This window comes from Akebia trifoliata, chromosome 12, assembly GCF_017979445.1.
Source record: "Akebia trifoliata isolate Shusen 1 chromosome 12, ASM1797944v1, whole genome shotgun sequence".
In the NCBI taxonomy this organism is placed as follows: domain Eukaryota; kingdom Viridiplantae; phylum Streptophyta; class Magnoliopsida; order Ranunculales; family Lardizabalaceae; genus Akebia; species Akebia trifoliata.
Genome location: NC_141386.1, coordinates 35,315,336 through 35,333,612, shown reverse-complemented (window position 1 = coordinate 35,333,612; position 18,277 = coordinate 35,315,336). Strand labels below are relative to the sequence as shown.

General features: G+C 36.3%; 2 protein-coding genes across 9 annotated transcripts; one reads left to right on the top strand and one right to left on the bottom strand.

The window, feature by feature from the left end:
• Window positions 1-1,559: 1,559 nt before the first annotated feature.
• On the bottom strand, window positions 1,560-9,032 carry LOC147389896 (common plant regulatory factor 1-like). 8 transcript variants are annotated; one of them, XM_086418220.1, is made up of 14 exons: window positions 8,797-9,032; window positions 8,095-8,173; window positions 7,691-7,870; window positions 6,939-6,983; window positions 6,670-6,768; window positions 6,436-6,516; window positions 5,489-5,545; window positions 5,173-5,309; window positions 4,921-4,978; window positions 4,783-4,831; window positions 3,979-4,217; window positions 3,589-3,666; window positions 3,345-3,470; window positions 1,560-2,129 (listed from the first exon to the last, which is right to left on the bottom strand). In XM_086418220.1, the coding sequence occupies exons 3-14, from the start codon at window positions 7,748-7,750 to the stop codon at window positions 1,893-1,895; spliced, it is 1,266 nt and encodes a 421-aa protein (XP_086274346.1). In that variant the 5' UTR covers window positions 7,751-7,870; window positions 8,095-8,173; window positions 8,797-9,032; the 3' UTR covers window positions 1,560-1,892. The 8 variants fall into 8 exon arrangements, with proteins under 8 accessions (XP_086274346.1, XP_086274347.1, XP_086274349.1 ...); XM_086418221.1 differs by having other exon boundaries at window positions 7,691-7,865; XM_086418223.1 differs by having other exon boundaries at window positions 7,691-7,820.
• Window positions 9,033-12,626: 3,594 nt separating this feature from the next.
• LOC147389895 (uncharacterized) lies at window positions 12,627-15,871 on the top strand. The gene is made up of 5 exons (XM_086419337.1): window positions 12,627-12,840; window positions 13,095-13,147; window positions 13,328-13,492; window positions 14,697-14,798; window positions 15,595-15,871. Exons 1-5 carry the CDS (start codon window positions 12,663-12,665, stop codon window positions 15,727-15,729), a joined length of 633 nt encoding a protein of 210 aa, XP_086275463.1. The 5' UTR covers window positions 12,627-12,662; the 3' UTR covers window positions 15,730-15,871.
• The last annotated feature ends 2,406 nt before the right edge of the window (window positions 15,872-18,277 follow it).

Here is an 18,277-nt window from a genome sequence, read left to right as displayed (position 1 = left end):
CAAATCTCTCCTAAATTTAAAATTTAAATCCAATAGTGAAAATTTTTCTTTTTCAATTCTGTTTTTTTTTAGAGTTTATAAAATTTTATACTCTACATACATGTGGCACCTGATGATGTATTTGGACGCCACGATGATATGTGATCCATAGAGATGGATAGTCCTTTGGTCCAAGAGAGGAGAAATGGGTAAGATGATCTTTACTAACATGGAAGCATGGGGTGAACAAGATGGATATGACATTAACCTACTCCTCTGGTCCCAAAGTACATAGAAGAATCGATCACGTAAGGCAAAGGTATGCAACCCTTATTGTTTCTATCTGATACCATGTTTGATGAAGACGAACTTGATTGTCAAAATCATTCTTCAGCACTACACATCTTGTGGTGTGAGACAGAAAAATCATCCCATCATTTATATAATCTTTGCATTAGTTTAGAAAACTCTCCCACAGTCAATTTTCCCAATATTATTACATAGGGTCATGCTACCCGGACTTCGCTCAACACTGCATGATTTGGCAATGCACAGATAACAATGGATTTCTTTCCTTGAGATACAAGTTAAAAAATCAATGATTCTTTATGCACTGTCACGTCAAGGCAGTGTGCAACGAAGTCAGTCCAACATTTCCTCTTACATATTTTCTTGAGTCGTGCTGTAGTAACATTGTGGGACCAGAGACATTTGTGAAATCTTAATGAAAAGTATCTATGATTCCTACTCACTTCCACATCAGAAATGTCCTCCATGATGTCCACCACAATGTTACTTCAACATTATCCTATTTTCTTTGGAAAGACACAAATCTATTTCATTAATGAATATAGTAACCACCCAAAACTAAACTATTTCCAAACCCAATTGCATGGGTGTAATATATTTTTCCCTTGAATTGTGGCTTACGGCATCTATTGAGGTGTGGGAGGAAGGTTTCAATCCTCCACCCCAAAGTGCATAAGATCTGGACTCATTATACATCTCCCAAAATTATGTTAGAACATGGATTTATGGCTCACAGTATTTTCAATGGGAACCCCACCCTATCAATCATTCATTAAGTAGCTATTCTTCAATATCAATCATTCATTAAAACTTTCCGAAAATGAAGGTTCTCATCTTGACTTCAATCACATGATTTGTTTGGTAGATCTCAAATTTTGGGTATAGAGACTTTAATTAATGATGATTATGAGAAATCTTGTGGCGCAACTGACCTGTCCTTTCGTCGCCTGGCTTTGATATCACAGGCCTCTCAATAGTGGCCTCACCATCTAGACCACTTATCCAAACTTGATATGATTAATATGATTTAATCTAACATGTTTCAATAAAATTATCAAATCGAGATCAGGCATGATTTGAGTTTTTTCTATAAATAATATCTTCATGAGTCATGATTATCTTACGCCCCCCATCACAGAACCATAGATCATTTGCGTTGGGTTATACAAGAAAAAGATTTATGGTTCTGGGTCAGAAAATTATTATTTTATCTTTATTTCTCGCTGCATGTCCTACAGTGGGATTGCATTTTTCCACAAAAGAGATCCAAATGGCAAGAGAAAAGTGAGAAGCTATTAGTATTAGTATTAGTATTACACAACATAGTTCTAAATTCTTTTCAATGTACAAGAGTTCCAATGGAATCTAATAAACCACATATTAATAATTCCATTAGAGATTTAGTGAAAATCTAGCTTCTTTATCTGGCTCAGATTGGCAACAGTCCTCCCTCCAAGCCAAGAATAACTCGCTAATATGTTATCCTCTTAAGCTGATCACCTGCTTGTGCAAAATAAGACTAACCATTACAAGTAATTATGGGCTGATAATTTTGCCATAAATCACAAATTAAGTGAAAGGGTGGTTAAACATCAGTTGCTTTATCAGCCCGCAGCCACAACATCTGCCCTTGAACTCGACTCTAAGAGCTGATGTAGCTTGGCTCCGGAATTTGAGTTTTCATTGGTCTCACTCTCCTGTTGCATGCTTTTAGTTACAGAGAGAGAGTTGTTCACTCGAGCTAAGAAGTTCTCAGTACTGACAATTGGTATCCCCTTTGCTTCCATGTTATTGGAAACCTTTTCTCCGGCCTGATCCAGTTCTGCATTTTTCAGCTTCTCCTGTAAGATGAAAACCATGTAAGTTCGGTACACGCCTATTAAAGATGTAGGAAATACGTTAAAGTACAGTTGCTGCAGTGCACTGTCAAACCTTTGAATGTTGTTGAAACAAAATACCTCGATCTGCACTTTCACCAATAGATAGGTGATCAAAGCCACCAAAAATGTATGATGTGCATACCTCCATCTTACATATTTATAAAAAAGGATAACCAAGACATCACAAGCTTAGACTTGAATAACTGACAACTAGTGGATTCAAAGAGCAACCTGAGTCCTTCCCTCTCTCCAGGGGTTGCTGGGCTTTGCCCAAAAACATTTGCAAATTAAACAAACAAACCTCTCTTATCATATTATTTTACAGGAACAATGAAGATCAAGGTACACCCCACGCTTATTCTTTCCCCTGGAGATTTTTAAAGGGCATATCTCTCTTGTCGTTCATTTTGCACTTGGAGGACTAGAGTTAATTTTGATCATCTTTACCAAGAGAGTACCCAAGGTTGTCTTTCCCCGTGCCATTGGATCACATCCTCTGATAAATGAATGCCGAACACCTGCCCCATTATCTCATTGTGTGTGCCTGATCTTTAACCCTATTCTGGACCATAGAGTTGTGGGTCCTTAACTGATGTAGAGGTTACCTTTATTTAGTGTTTCTTTTTCCCATACACTGTTCACATGGTAGTATGTATGATGTGTGTTTCCTCTCAATTTGGCTTATTAGATAATAAACTACATTCCACCCAAAAACGGATGCTATGGCCATGATTGTGAACTTGAACACTGATCCATGCAACTAAATAGTGGCAAACATCTGCATAGGCCACAGTGACTAGCCATCAAATTAAGGGATTTTAGGTGAAATCTGTTCACCTAAGATGGCTAGGATTGTCCATCGTGATGTATGGGCTATAGTCCATCTTTGGGGTGGTCAAGTGCATAATGTAGCAAGTAGTCATAGGATGTGAGAGTTTTATATATCTAAGAAATATGGATCTCCTTGCCCTCGCTTCATACTGTACATATGACCAAGCTCCACGACATCCAAGCTGTTCAATCAGTGGACTACCTTCTTTGATGGACTATGGACCAAATATCGTATCAATGAGATCGTCTTAGCTGTCTCTAAAACCATAATAAGGCTAATCGATCCTGAAAAAGCCCATTCATTGAAGGCTGGTATTGTGATAGAGGGGAGAAAGGAGGGAGTACCATTAATGTCGAGTTCTCAAGCCTTAACTTTTCTGAATCCTGTGTTATTTGACTTATTTTAGACCTCAGGGTCAGATTCTCAGCCTTTAGCTGCTCAAATTTCAGAGCAAGTTCATCAGTTTCAACCTGAAAGAAGATAATAACAATATAATAAGACCGAGGTTCTTTCATTCAGATAATGAGACGTTCAAAATGAAGAACATGGATGAAGAAAAGAAGCATAATGTTAACATATTTCCTTTACCTGCTTCCTTAACCTTGACCTTCTAGCAGATTCTCTGTTGGATTGTTTCCTCCGCTCCCGTTTCAGCTCCCGCTCATCCTAAGGAAGTTAACATCAATAAATGGTATGAAAAAGAAGTTCCCATTTGCATCCCAATAAAAACAAACCATAATCGTAGAGTTAAACTGTTAACAAGCATGGAATAAGCTACTGAGATGAATTTGAGAATGCAACACTAGGTAACATGGTAGCAGAAATATGCATAATTGGTGGTAGGTAACATGGTAGCAGAAATATGCATAATTGGTGGCTCAACTGTAAGAATTCAGAAGCCCATGAATACATATGCCAGTGCCAGCCAAATTTCTACAAGCACCAAACAACAGAAGTAGAATAATTAGGAAACTGTACCCTCATCAAGAGTTCAGATGGCAAACTATCATCAGCTGGCACCTCTACATCTGGTGCAGAAGGGAAAATAGCTGCAATGATCTTTGCTTTCCCACTACATGAAGGTACAGTTCCTACAGATTTCCCTGTAATACCAGCAGAAGCCACAGTAACCCCCAGAAACCTATTGGAAGTAACATTTGCCTCTCCACCAAATATGGGAATGGCCTCCGCATCATCTTTCACATCCTTGCCTGTTTCTATTGAACAAAAAAAAGGCAGAAATGAAATCAAGTATTATACATAAAGAATAATATACTTCAACATGAGAAAATTCCAACAGCAAACAACTGGTCAGGCAATACCCTTTTGCAAACCAAACCAGGCATGGTAGCACAATACTTGGCCATATTTATTGATTCAGAACTCAAGAACAGAGGGGGGTTAAGTAACAAAGGAAACAATGTCACAGTCTCAGGTTCATATAATTGTGAACCCAACGTTTCTCTAGTAGACATTGCATGCCATAGTCAGTGATGATCCAGATCGGTGTACCACATCTGGGAACATGACATAATCCAAAACTCATGTCACTCATCCATCCAATCATCATCATCATCAAACCCTTATCCCATGGATTTGGGTCAGCTAAAAGAATCAATTTCCTCCATTACACTCTGTCCAGAGTCGCATCATTTGTTATTGAAAGTTTTTTCATGTCCGCTTTCACTATCTCAAGCCTATTCCACATGCTGCACACAGGATTGGCCAGGGCTACCATATTGCTTCTAGAGAAATTATCCTTGGTAGACAATGTTATCGTACCTGTGGGTTGTATGCCCTCGCAACTTGTTCTATTCTGTTTTTGGCCACTCTAATAAAGACACAAGATCATTGGTATCCATAATGAAAATTAAAAACAAAATGGTATCCAGCATCAGTAAGAAAATAAACAATCCTTACTCTTGTTGTAGTATTCCCATCACTTCCATCACTGGAACCTTCTGCCCCACATTCCACACTGCACCCAATGTCATATAGTCAAAGAGTTAGCAGAGCAGAAAATTTAACAAAATGACTTTTTTTATTTTTATTTTTTAATAAATAACAAACTGATTTTTTACCAAGGTCATTGTCAAGATGGAACACTTGTCGCAGAAGCATAGAAAAACAGCAGAATATCAGCAAAGCGACAATGATAATAGATCAACAAACCTCTGTGACACCTCAGCACTCCCAGCGTTGCTAATTGAAACTGCATGCCCATCAAACCCTTTCAACTTCTTAACCAAGCCTTGATCTTTATTGCTCAATGACTTGGTAGGTGCTACGATGCTCAAAGGAGTTGCTGCCTGCATCATAGTCACATCACAATATTTAGATATGATAACTCTAAATGTGTGCCAGATAAAGTATAAAGGATAGCTTCTTCCCATCATTTCTCCCCAATGTAAGTATCCCTTATGTTGTTCTTCTAAATTAGAGTATTACTGGTAATATGAATTAGAGAAAATGGCAGAAAAGTTAGTACCACGGCTTCGCATACAGCGGGGGATGACGGACTCCCATGACCTTGTGAATGTGATCTCTGGACATGCAACAATTCATGGATGTATCAGAGCATTTCTATCAAAACAGGTTTAATTTCACTCAAGATCCACCCTGTTTTCTCTGTGATGGTAACCGCACCATCTTTAGTTAATCATTAGCTCCCAGATTGATCAACATGATCCTTGATCCAAAGTTCTAAACTATCCAAATGATAGGCACTTGGATGGAATGTGAGCCACATACTATTCAAAGATTTAACTCAGGATGTATGAGCATGCGCGTGCGTGTGTGTGTGCGTGTGCGTGCATGCACGCACGTGAAATTGGGTTGGTAAATATTATATAATAATTTGCCAACAAACCCAATCAAAACCTTAGATTGAACTCAATTCAATTTAGGTCATCATTTGAATGTTCAATTATTAGCCTTGTAGTTAATAGGCAAGCTTGATTTGAACCCCTATCCATAAATATTTAATATAATCGTCAATGTTTAAACAGTTGAGAAAGACATGGTAGATCATCATCACAATCTTATCCCAAATATTGGGGTCTATGTTGAGCAATATCTTCAGTCAATACATGGTAGGTGGTCCCAAAAATTCTTCGGGCCTCCCACAATTCAAGGAGTGGGCCATTGCTTCAAACCAGAGTCCAAACTCTAGATCGTAATATACTGATCTACTGATCTTGGGCCTTCAATAAGCCTTTGTGTGAAAGTAATTGCCATCACAATATAATGAGCTTCACTTTCTTCCTTTAGGATTCTAGGGAAGCTTCTCAAGGCATGTCACCTTTTACAAAGGACAACATGCAGCCATAACCATCTCTTTGGTCTCATATTTCAGGGTTGCAGCATGTAAAGTACAAGCATTTCTCCAAGTTGTTAACTGAAAATATATGCAATGTCATCTGCGTATAGACTTACATGTGGAACCATAGGATGCGCGTAAACACCTCCATGTGAGTAGATTGCCGCATAGGGTGCGCCATAAGGTGGCATCAGAGGCTGAGACAGTTAAGAAGATGTTGACTTGAAAATAATGATAGAAAATAATCCATTTTGTTGACTTGTTCCTAATCTTGAACATAAGATTGCAAGAAAGAATATGTAAAAGACAAGGTATGTAGTGAAAAAAGACCCTGACCATTTAAGAAATACCTGAGGTGTGCCCCACATATATGGGTGCGGGGGATGACTGGGTGTAATTGCTGAGTTGAAGTATGGAGGTGGTAAAGTGACTCCAGGCCCATAATATGCCTGAACATTTAAGCCAAGGAGCTTGACTCATTATTTATTTCAAGAAAAAGGACCATTTGAGCTATTTTATTTAATAGATCAAGTTAGAGGTCTGAGATATTGAATCATTAACCAAAAATAAATAAATCAACAAAGAAAGAGAGGAAAAAGTCGTGTGTAAGGTAAATGACCTGGATAGCTGCCCAATTGGGATAAGCATGAATGTTGGTCTGTTCCTGCCAACACACAAAGGGATATACCAATATTCTGTCACTCATGTGAACAACCAATAGATGCCAAAATTGTGTCAATTTTATTCTATTCTCTGTTCTTTCTTTTTTTTCGAGGTTAAGTTTTAAGGATGGTTTTGATCCCATGTTTGTGGTATTACCACCTCACCAAGGTAGCAGCCTCATTTTCCAATCTATTCAACTTTTCATACGGTCAATAACAATGTAATGGGCTTCTTACCCTTGGCAATAATATCACCATTGTGAAGATGGTCACTGAATTGAGCAATGGTCCAACAATATCTCCATTAAATATAGGAAAACTGACTTCTAGTCATTGGGCTCACATGACATGAATGCGTGGATTATTTTCAGTAAGGCTGAACTCCATGATGAGATCATCCCCACAAAATATCAGCCCTTTGGTGTACAAGTTGATGTGAAATTGAAGGTCCATTATCATTCAACCTGTAGACAACTTCTTAGAAGGCCATGGGTTGGTTTTTTGTGAGAATGGTTTCTTCACCATATAGATCTCATCCTGACAAAAATCATTTATTGACTCATCAAGGTGCAATCCCATGATCAGTTGTCTTAGAGTCAACAAAATTATCTTTATGCATCCATACACAAACACACATTTATTCAACAGAAAGATCAATAAGTTCCATATATTTAATAATGGAACATCTAATAATTTTTTTTTATCTCACCTGTGCAGGTGAAGATGCTTTCTCAGATTTCAATGGTGTCTCAGCTTCATTATTTCCCATGGTCAAGTTCCCAACTGAAAGGTGGCAATTGCTTTGGAGCAGACGTAAAATCCCTTTATCAAAGCATGTTCTGTGTTTTTGTATTGGAGTTTTCAGGATGGAATCGAAATGATCTCTGATCTTCAAATTAGATGAAACACCACTCTAGATTAATAGTTCAAACCAACTGAACACTTATCAACATTCCTACTAGAAGTTATGCATATAAGGTGGACATTTCTGCCCCAGGAGAAATTTTTCCCCAAAATCTTCTTCATGAAAAAAAAAAAGAAGGTATTTTTGGTCATAAAAATGGGATCCAAACATCTTATATAGTGGGAGAAACCATATTTTTGAGGCCTTACCAACTGCAAAGAAGAAATTAACTTCCAAGCTGGAACCAATTTGAGATATGATAGTGTCTTTAGTCATCTTCAAATCATCCTAACAAAATAACAGATAAAAATCCTAGTTGAAAAAAAAAAGGGGGTTCGGAATCAAATTCCCTAGACATGAATTTTGACAAAAGACAGGGGTACTAACGTCTTTACACCACCCACACAAGCAATAAGGAAGTCATGGGTAGCAAACTAATGAACATCACCACAACAGGCCATCCCATCGTGATGTGGTATATAGACGAAAGTACCCTTGTCCCTAGCATATTGTTTATAAAATCTCTACATTTTCGGTTATGAGTTCTACAGTTCTACTTTTAACTACTTTCAATTTCCTTCACCATAGCTTTAATTTTTTCAGCTTGAAACCAATTTTTCATTTTAAAGCTGTTATTTTTCCCGACAATCTGTTTTGTGGACATATTTGTTGTGATTCCTCTTGGGACTGTTTGGATCGCTTGTGCACGAAAAAAGGGGGAAACTCCATAAGATGAAGATAAAACTCTAATCTGAAACTTGCCCAAAAAAACCAGAAATTCCAACGTTCTATTTCAAAAATCACCGAAGATCAGATATCAATGCAAGCTCCAAATTCAAAATTTCACTATTCATCGTAAATCTAACGTTACAAGACAAAATTAAACGAATCAAACTTCGAATTCAACGTACCTGTAAATTTCGATTCCAAAAGCTCCTAGAATCCCTTAAAAACTCTCCAAATCTCCTTTTACTTAACTTCAAAACTGAAAATCCACAAAAGATTTCGCAGAAACAAACGAACTTCAGCACCAATTGAGAGATTTCTGGATAAATACAACCTAACCTAACCTTAGCCCTTCGTCTTCGGCATTTCTCTCTATTCTTCTTCTGCAAATGAGAGAGAAATTAAAAAAAAAAATTATTACAGAGAGAGGAGACGAAGCAGAAGCAGAAGAAGAGAGCGCGAAGACAACAGCCACGTCACTCAACACGTGTCGGTATATCCAGCCTGTACACAACATGTATATACGGAGCTACGGTGGTAGTTGAGTTGGACTGTCCGTATTAGTGCAGACCATTATTTTATTCCGAGTCAGATCGTCCGTACACGTGTCCGTTAAACTTTCGCTCTTCGACTACGCGTTTTGGGTTTTAGGTTTCTTTAGGTGTCAGGTGGCTTACGTGGTTTGTATTTATTAATTCGCTAAAATGAATAGAGCCTTTGGAGTCCGCGAAGGCCAAAGGGTGACTAAACCTAATTCACGATAGTTTGATTTGTTTATGATTAAAAAACTAATTTAGAATGTGAAGGATGTCTGGTCGAAATTCGGAAATGCCCCTGTCGTTTGATGAAATTAACAGAAGCTTTTATTTAGATGTCGAGAGGGAAAAAAGGGATTCATGTGATCAATTTCAAATTTTGGCAGGAGATTAAGGTGTTGGAAATAAATATATTTTATATTTATTTAATGTTAATTTAAATAAAATTTATTTATTTTATTTAAAAATTACATTAAATTTGTTGTGTTTTTTTTTTTTTAAATGAAAAGTAAGTGATGTGCAATAAAGCAATCCTATGTTATCTTTTCACACGGATTAGAGTTTGTTTTTATAAGAAAAAAAATTATTTGATCTCTCTTTTTTAAATATTTTGTAAAATTCCCACATTATTTTTAATTTTTAATTTTTTTATATAAAAAATTTGAAATCTATAAACAAGAGTATCTTCTCCCCTCATTCTTTATTTTAAAGATCTCTCCGAAAATCTCTGATGATTATTTAATATATGAGAAAACTATATATTTTTTATTATTATATAATATGTATATGTGTGGGGAATGCTAACGTCTAATGTTTCATAGAGACGTTAGCATTGTCCGACACTTTTTTTTTTTTTTTAAATAATATCCCTTTTCTTTTCATTTTATTTTTTAATAATAAAAAAAAGACAAGAGTATATTGGTTTTTTACGTAATAAATGCTTATTTACATAATATATGTTATGAGTATTTTAGTATTTTGAATAAAATATCTTTTTTTGGTAAATGCTTTGGTAATCAATATCAACATAATAAATGTAATTATTAATGACATACTAAACATATTTATTGTGTAAAAAACTAACATGCCTTAGCCATTTTCACTAAAAGACAAAATGATGAGGGGTATTATTAAAAAAAGAAGTGTTGGATAATGCTAAAAAGAGAAGTCCATCCAAATCTGAAAATGGTCCAAACTAATTCAATGGGTGCCGAATTGGCCCATGGGGCACCATTTAACGGTTTATTGGAATCAAACGTGTGTTGGTTGATTCCAAACGGTGCCTACTTGATTTTGCTATAAAAGGTTTCTCCTAACGACCATTCTAATTGGTTTTTCACTCGGAGGACACTGCCAATGGGTTTAATACACTATTGAGTTTCTTTTTCGATTTTCAAATGGATGTGACCTTTGAGGTTGTACCCGATGTAAAAATATCAATTCCGACAAGAAAAATATCAAAGAAATTAAATCTCTATCTTCTTAATTTTTTGTTTCTACACAAAAGACACTTGTGTATTAGCAATCTTGTGTTATAAGTTCTTTCAAAATTAGTATAAAATTTGAACAAACATACAATTTTAACTAAATAGGACAATGTTATATCTTGATGACAAATTCGCCAAAAACTCAATTGTATCTTCGATTTCAAGGGGATTTGAGACTTTTGTTGTCTATAAGACAACATTGAATATTATGTGCGCCATAGCAATTTTTCGTTATTCTAATTTTTCTTCTTTTCCCTCAACTTAAATTCAACAAAAGGTCATGTATGATTGTTGAGAAAAAAATATTACTTTCTGACATTAATTTCAAAATGGCCATTAAATTTTATTTTTTTATAAAAAACATATATTTATATTTGATTGCACAAAGAGAATAATCTCATTAACATTCAAAATTTGGACAAAAAAATTAACCATAAAATGTGAAAAATGATGTTAGGTGTGATTTCTCTTCAAACTTGATCTTAATCAATTGCAAATGAGGCTTTTCTTATGAAGAATGGTTTGTAGACATAATTTTTTTGGGGTTTTCATACAATTTTCCTTCTCTACATATTTAACTTTGATTACCTAAAAATAAATATTTTATTATGAAGAATATCTTGTAGCTTTGATCTTCCATAGAATTTTAACGTAGTTTTTATTTTCTTTGTTGAAGTTCGATTGATTGAGAATGAGATTTTTTTTAATTATTATTATTAAGGGTTGATATGTTTAATCTAGTCCAAATTTTGAGTTAGAAGTATTATTGTTGAAGATCTCTTTTTCTTTTTTAGAGAAAGTAATGAAGACCTTTTTTTCTTTTCTAGAGGCGGAGCTTAAGTTCTATTAAATAAAATTTTCCAAACTCACTCTAATAACTTTAGCTTTAAAATTGATATATATACATATGTAGAACCAAGGTGTGGAGTTCACATAAAAAATATTTAATTTTTTTAGGCACTTGCTACAAAAGAATTATTTATTTATTTATTTTAAACTTAGAATATTTGTATGCTACATTGACAAATAACATCAAGAAAACAAAATCCATTGCTTTGCCCTCATAAGAAAATTTTAAATTTTAAAATGTCTTGGTTGATCATATCCTTTAGCTTTTAAATATGCAAGTTACCATTCCTCGATTTTACTTCACCCTTTTGAAAACGTAGTTTTTTTTTATTATAAAATTTTCTTTCTTATCCTACTAATTGCACTTCATGTATGGTGGATGATGTAAGAAGAAGGAAAAAAAAATTGAAAAAGAAAAAATAGTCCCGACTTTTTTTTTCTTTAGTGAAGAATTTTTTTTAAGTGATCGAGTGAAACTAGCAATGCATGTTGGAGAATGCTATTAGCACCCCTACTTTTACTTATTACACCCATTTAATTAAAATAAGAGCCAATAACTAGGAATAAGTAAAAGTTGGGTTGTCAATAAAAAATTTCTCTTTCTCTATATTTCATTTAGATTTCTATTTATTAGTTTTAGAGATGAGAGAAGCAACTTAACACGTAAGCAATCAACAGCAGTGTCGGTGGTCAGTGGAAAGTGGTCCTACGCTGACGTGTTCATCACGTGCACACTGTAAACCAGTGGGTCCCAACAGCGGATACGATGTTACATCGCCAGCTCATGAAGCACGCTGCACCTTATTAAATCAAAGTCCACGTGGCAGATCTCCAGGTTTCAATCTCCTATTCGACAGAGGCCAATGTCCTTTTTCTCAACGCCTGGTTACAGTCAAACTAAGACCTGCAAGTGACAGATCGACTAATGCGTAGTGACATCAGCATCAATGGCCCACATCGACACGAAATATGTGTCGTTGGATGAACAAGATAGTCCGACGGCGACAGGACTGTGACACCTCACTTATCAGGGTCAATATGATGGAGCTGACTTTTGGGTCAGTGGGCCCGAACATACCATTTGCATGTATGCCACGTAGACCCAATTCGGTTTGCGTGTTTTGAATTGTTTGTCTTGGTAGTTCTCTGTCTCTCCAGTTTCAACATCACCTATCTTCCATGGATTACGACTTCAGGAGCAAACCACCTTATGATGGACATATCCCGATGTACAAACCAACGGTCACTAGTTCATCATCAAATCATGGACACCATGGTTCTTCTCTATATCCAAGGGCCGGTCATGGTCAAGCCGTTGTCCCTCCCTCCACTCGGAACTCCTCACACTCCTCTTCTTGTAATAACTTTCTCCTTCCCTTTATTTATCTTTAATTTCTGTAATTTTTTCTAATTTCTATTTGTTTGTCCAATTTGATTATTTTTTATTCTGTTTTTATGCAAAAATATTGGTTGATTGAGAAAATACAGTGGTCATAATTAATAATTACAGATCCAAAGCATGAATCACAAAACCCTAATTTTCGTTCTGAATTTTTTAAAAAAAATTCCACCAAAAACTTTGTGATCTGAATTCATGTTTTTGATTTGCAGCAGGAATGGGAATTAGGGTTGCAATAAAACCGGAATATCGGATAACTCCCCTGGTGAGTTCTTATTAGGTTTTATTTATCAATTATAGATGAATAAAGTTGTAATTGGAACAGAGTTTAGTGTACAATTAATTGATAAACTTCGTAATTCAACATCATAAAATGCAAATTTTTTATTTTTTATTTTTAAATTTTATTCTAATTGTGCTCTTGGTATGATTGTTGATTTTGCAGCCTCAATTGTCACCACAAGTGGGAGATATTCCACGGAGCACATTTCAATTTGATTTTGAATTTGAGAGGAAGATACTAGCGGAGGCGGAGAAGGAGAGCCAGAATTGGAGTCGACTTGCACATGGAAGTCTTCCATCTAAAAATGTTGAATCAACTTCTTCACTGGTACATTACTTTATTAATCGCAGTTGACCATATGTTCCCAAATGCATTTAAAGATAAACTAAGGTCGACATGTCATTCCACAAAGCACGCGAAAGAAAAGCATAATTTTTTTTTATGTTTTTTGCTTTGATGGTGGTACTAGACTGAATAGAATATAGAGAACTAGGGAGGGCATGAAACCAATTGCAGAAATTCATCAGCACACGTTAATTTCGTAAGATAATACATTTCACGATTGAAGATATGGTTGTTGAATGGTGACGGGCGGATTTAGGTCTTAATGACCTATAGCGACAGATATTAGCGGTAGATAACAAAATCTGCCACTATTGTTCCCACAAATTTTTTATTTTTTCCACTCTTAGTTGCCCCCACAAAATATTTTTTTCACTTTAAGTTGCTCACCACAAAAAAAAAAAAAAATGCTACTCTTAGTTGCCCCCACATGGGCAAAATCCTGGCTTCACCCCTGAATGATGAAATGATATTCATGTTACTGAGTGCAATATTTGGTATAAGGTGTATATGATCATTTTAAGTTAGTGAAGTGAAACTATATAACTGCGTTTTTAAGCACTCCTCTTAGTCCGACACATTTTACACGTCGAATTCTATGATGACCCCCTTTTTTAGGTAGCAGAGATCTTAAAAATATCTCGTGTAATTCTTAATTTGAGTTCCACATCTCAAGAGTCAAGCCCTTGACATGTGGGATGTCTTATGGGCTAACCTTCTTTTATTATGGGTTATGCGCTGCCTATGATCCTGTGATGGCAGAGGTTCATTTTTTATGGCCCAACATCATTGCCGTGCTTTGATGGTTGCATAATTGAAAAAAGGCACGTAAGTTAAGCTAAACACTGTGAGGCACTGGTGTGTTTTATTGGCACTCGGGAACCTATCAGTTCTTCGTTTTTATCTAGAGTTCAAAAATGGAGGATCAGATTGTGTGTGTGTGGGTGGGGGATCTTGGGAGAGCTGTTTAAAAAAAAAAAACTGTATAGGTTGCAGTTCAAAATTTCGCTAGAGGTGATCCATTCAAGTAATATCTTAGCTAAGTACTTATCGAAGATGTGGTAGATCTGCTTTGGGATAAGTGGTGCTGTCACATTTTCTTTAGTCATCTTATTTGACTGTAGTTGAGATGGTAATAATGCTCATAATTATAGCTGGATAGCTGTGCATAATATGATATATGTTTCAGGGCTCTGTCACAGATCCTGTAGTGAGGAAATACATCACTTCAGGACTCAGCCAAGAAGCTGTGCCCCTTGCAGTTGCTAATTATGGAGACAATCCAACCAAGGTAACTTATCATTTTGTAACAAGTTTTCATGAAGTCTTACCTTTTTGGTAGCTGCTTCATAATTCCCTTCTATGCTTACAATGCACATGAATTTTGATGGGGTACTATAGGAGAGATTGAGCACAGGCACATAGGACAGTTGGGCCCACTGACCCCATGAACCTTTGCCCCACTTCTTTATGAACTTACACAGCATGAATTGGCTTGATTGGTGATTTGTAACCATGACATCCAAGCATCCAAAAAATTGCCCAAATCCAATGGCTAGAAATCACTCCTCAAAAATGCTCAAATCTAATGGCTACACATCAGATCAAGCTAATTTCCAGAGTGTAGGTTCACCAAGAGTTGAAGCAAAAGTTTTTGGAGTCTATGGTCCAAAGTGTGTCAGATGGAATTTTAAGGGCTGGGGTAAAATAAAGGTCTTGTTCGACTTCAAAAATCATTTTACTTATCATGAATTAGGTTTTTCTCTGACAAAATTACCTTCCATGTTTGTTTGTCTGACACTAATCCTGCCATATAGATATAGTCTATATGTGGTTTATTTGGCACTGGTGCAACTCTGTTACGATGTAATAAATAATCCAAATCAAACCTCTTATTAGCCTTTAGGATGCCTCAAAACACCTTTTATATGAACATGCACATCAAATTGAGGGAGACTTCATTTGTGGACATCATGTCTTACACACAGACACACACACACAAACACACCGGTGCTGCCCCTTCAGATGTAACCAAAGATGTGATTTGTTCACAGTTTGTGTAACTAAAGGCTGTGATTTGTTTTCAGGTTCGGGATTTTGTTAATGGATACAACCTCCTTCGAGAAATGGGATTCCCGCAGAATAGTGTTGCAGAAGCTTTAGCCATGTACGACAATGACACTGACAAGGCACTGGCACATTTGCTCAACAGTCCTTCCTAAGGAGGCTGAGAAACATATGGGTTTCATAGTAAATTTGGTTTGTTTACTATTTTGTTATTTCCACAGTTGACAGTTGTGTGTTGATCTGATGATATATGACTGATATAAAATTTAAGAAATATACATAGGTTTTGTGCATCCAGAGAGAGGCCTATTATTGTGTAGAGATCAAATTTTTATGTAACTTGATTGCTCCACTATGATGATACTATGGTGCCGCTGATTAGCTATCTCTACCTAATAATTTGCGAACAAGCTCTGAATTTTGGCCCGATAGATGTTAACAACCAATGGATGATCTTACTTGTGCAATTTTATTTGATGGCTGGGATTGAGCTCATGATACCATAAGAGTGTCAAACATTTGGATTTGGATGGATGTGCAAGTTCGATTATGAATAAAAGCATGGAATTTTTTTATTTATTTTTACTTTCAAATTTCAATAAAGAGAATTCACCTCCCCTCCCCTCCATAGTTTACATCTCGTCTAAGACCAAGACGACTCATCCGACTGCCTTCCTGATCAACCGCTCCACGCCATTACCTGACAGCCCCTACTTTCATTCGAATGTCGACCCGGCAACAACCTCGAGCTACTCCTCTGATAGCCTCCATGAAGGCCTTCCCCTGCTCCCCAGTTACTCGATCGAGGGCTTCTATTATTATATTATTATTGAAACAATTCCGGTCGATCAATTTCTAATTACTAACGTTTGAAACACTTTCATTGAACTTCTTTTCCCGATCAATAGCCTAGGCCAGGGAGTTGCTGTACTAATTCCAAGGCTTTTTATTCTAAAATCTCGTCCGAGATGACTCAAATAAATCTGATATCTTGTCTGATAAGAATCAGCCTCATTAATGAAAGAGATGTCTAAACGAGTTTTAAAACCATGCTTCCCCCTCTCTCTCCTAATAACCTGGGAGAATTCATTCAATTAGCAACTTAGCTCATTCAAAAAATGTTAGAATTTTTCCGGACTGGAAGTACCTGCAGGACTTTGCTAACTTTTGCAGTTTGAAAATGTTAGAATACAGAACTTTGCGTTGCAAAATCTTATGGAGACTTTTCACAACAAGTCTAACTCCCCCCAGCGCGACAAACACTCCCCATGAGGCTGTGTATAAAACCAGGGATTTTTCTCCGGATGCACAACTGCACATCTCATAAATATGTATAATTGTGTATCCCGAAGAAAAAAAATCTATGGTTCTATGCATAGCGAAGGGGGGAGGGGGAAAAAGTCCATTTATCATTGCTCTTTGTCAACGTGTCATGGAGGGCCATAGTTAAGCAGGTAAAGATGGGTTTTCGCGGATAAAAATTTTCGTCACTATTGCCCTCATAAATAAAAATTTTACTCTTAAGGGTATGTTTGATTGCATGGAAAGTCACTTTCCATGGAATTTGAAATCTATGGAAAATTAGTTGTGAAAAATAGGTAGATTTGGAAAATCAAATTCCATTGTTTGATTTCACTTGGATAAAATCATGGAAAAATATGGGAAAAAAGAAGAAGAGTAGAAGGAGGAAGAAGATGAGAGGAGGGGGAGAGGAAGAAGAAGATGACGAGGAGGAGGGAGGGGGGAGGATGTAGTGGCGGCAGTGACGGCGACGGTAGTGGAGACGACGATGGCGGCGACGGAGGTAAGTGAGGAAGATGGGGGGAGAACGTGGTGGTAGTGGTGGCGGAGGAGGTGAGGGAAGGAGAAGAATTGAAGAAGAAAAAGAAGAAGAGAGAGAGAGAGACGATGGTCGGAGACGGAGCCGACGGTGACGGCGATGGTGACAACAGTGATGATGACGACGGCGAGATTAGTACAATGGTGATGGTGGTGGTACTAGTAATGGTAGTGGTAGGGAAGAATTGAGGATGGAAAATATGGGTGGATTTCATTTTCCCACCCATATGGATGGGAAAGTGAAATCCATGAGTTAGTGGATCTTTTGAATGGGGTGGAAAATGAATTTCCATTTCCATGTGCAATCAAACACTTGAAAAATGTCATTTTCCATGGAAATTGATTTTCCACCCTATTTTCCATGTGCAATCAAACATACCCTTATTTGTCCTCACAAAACTTTTTCCTCTCTTAAGTTGTCAATATGTAGGCAAAATCCTGGCCCTTGTTGGCAATCTCTTGTTTAATTCTTGAAAAATTCATGAATTTTTCATTTTTTTCAAAGAAAGTATTATTCTCCAGATTATTGAAATATTCTAAATAATTCAATCATTTTAAATTTTTAAAAAATAAAATGCATTTTTTTATGAATTTTTATAAAACTTGATGAAAAAAAAATGTCATTGTAACTTGTTGTATGTTGCAAAGTATAAATCTGTAAGTTGTAACGTGTAACACAAGTCGACTTTGAAACAGTCATGCTTCAAAATTTTGGAGGAATCCACCTTTTTACGTGACAAATGTCACTTTTATTTTTTTTAAAAATATAATGACAAGACTCTCTACATTTATTTAAGATTACACCTTAATTTTTCGTATTGATGATTTATTGACCGAGATGACTCAAATATGAGAAATATGCTC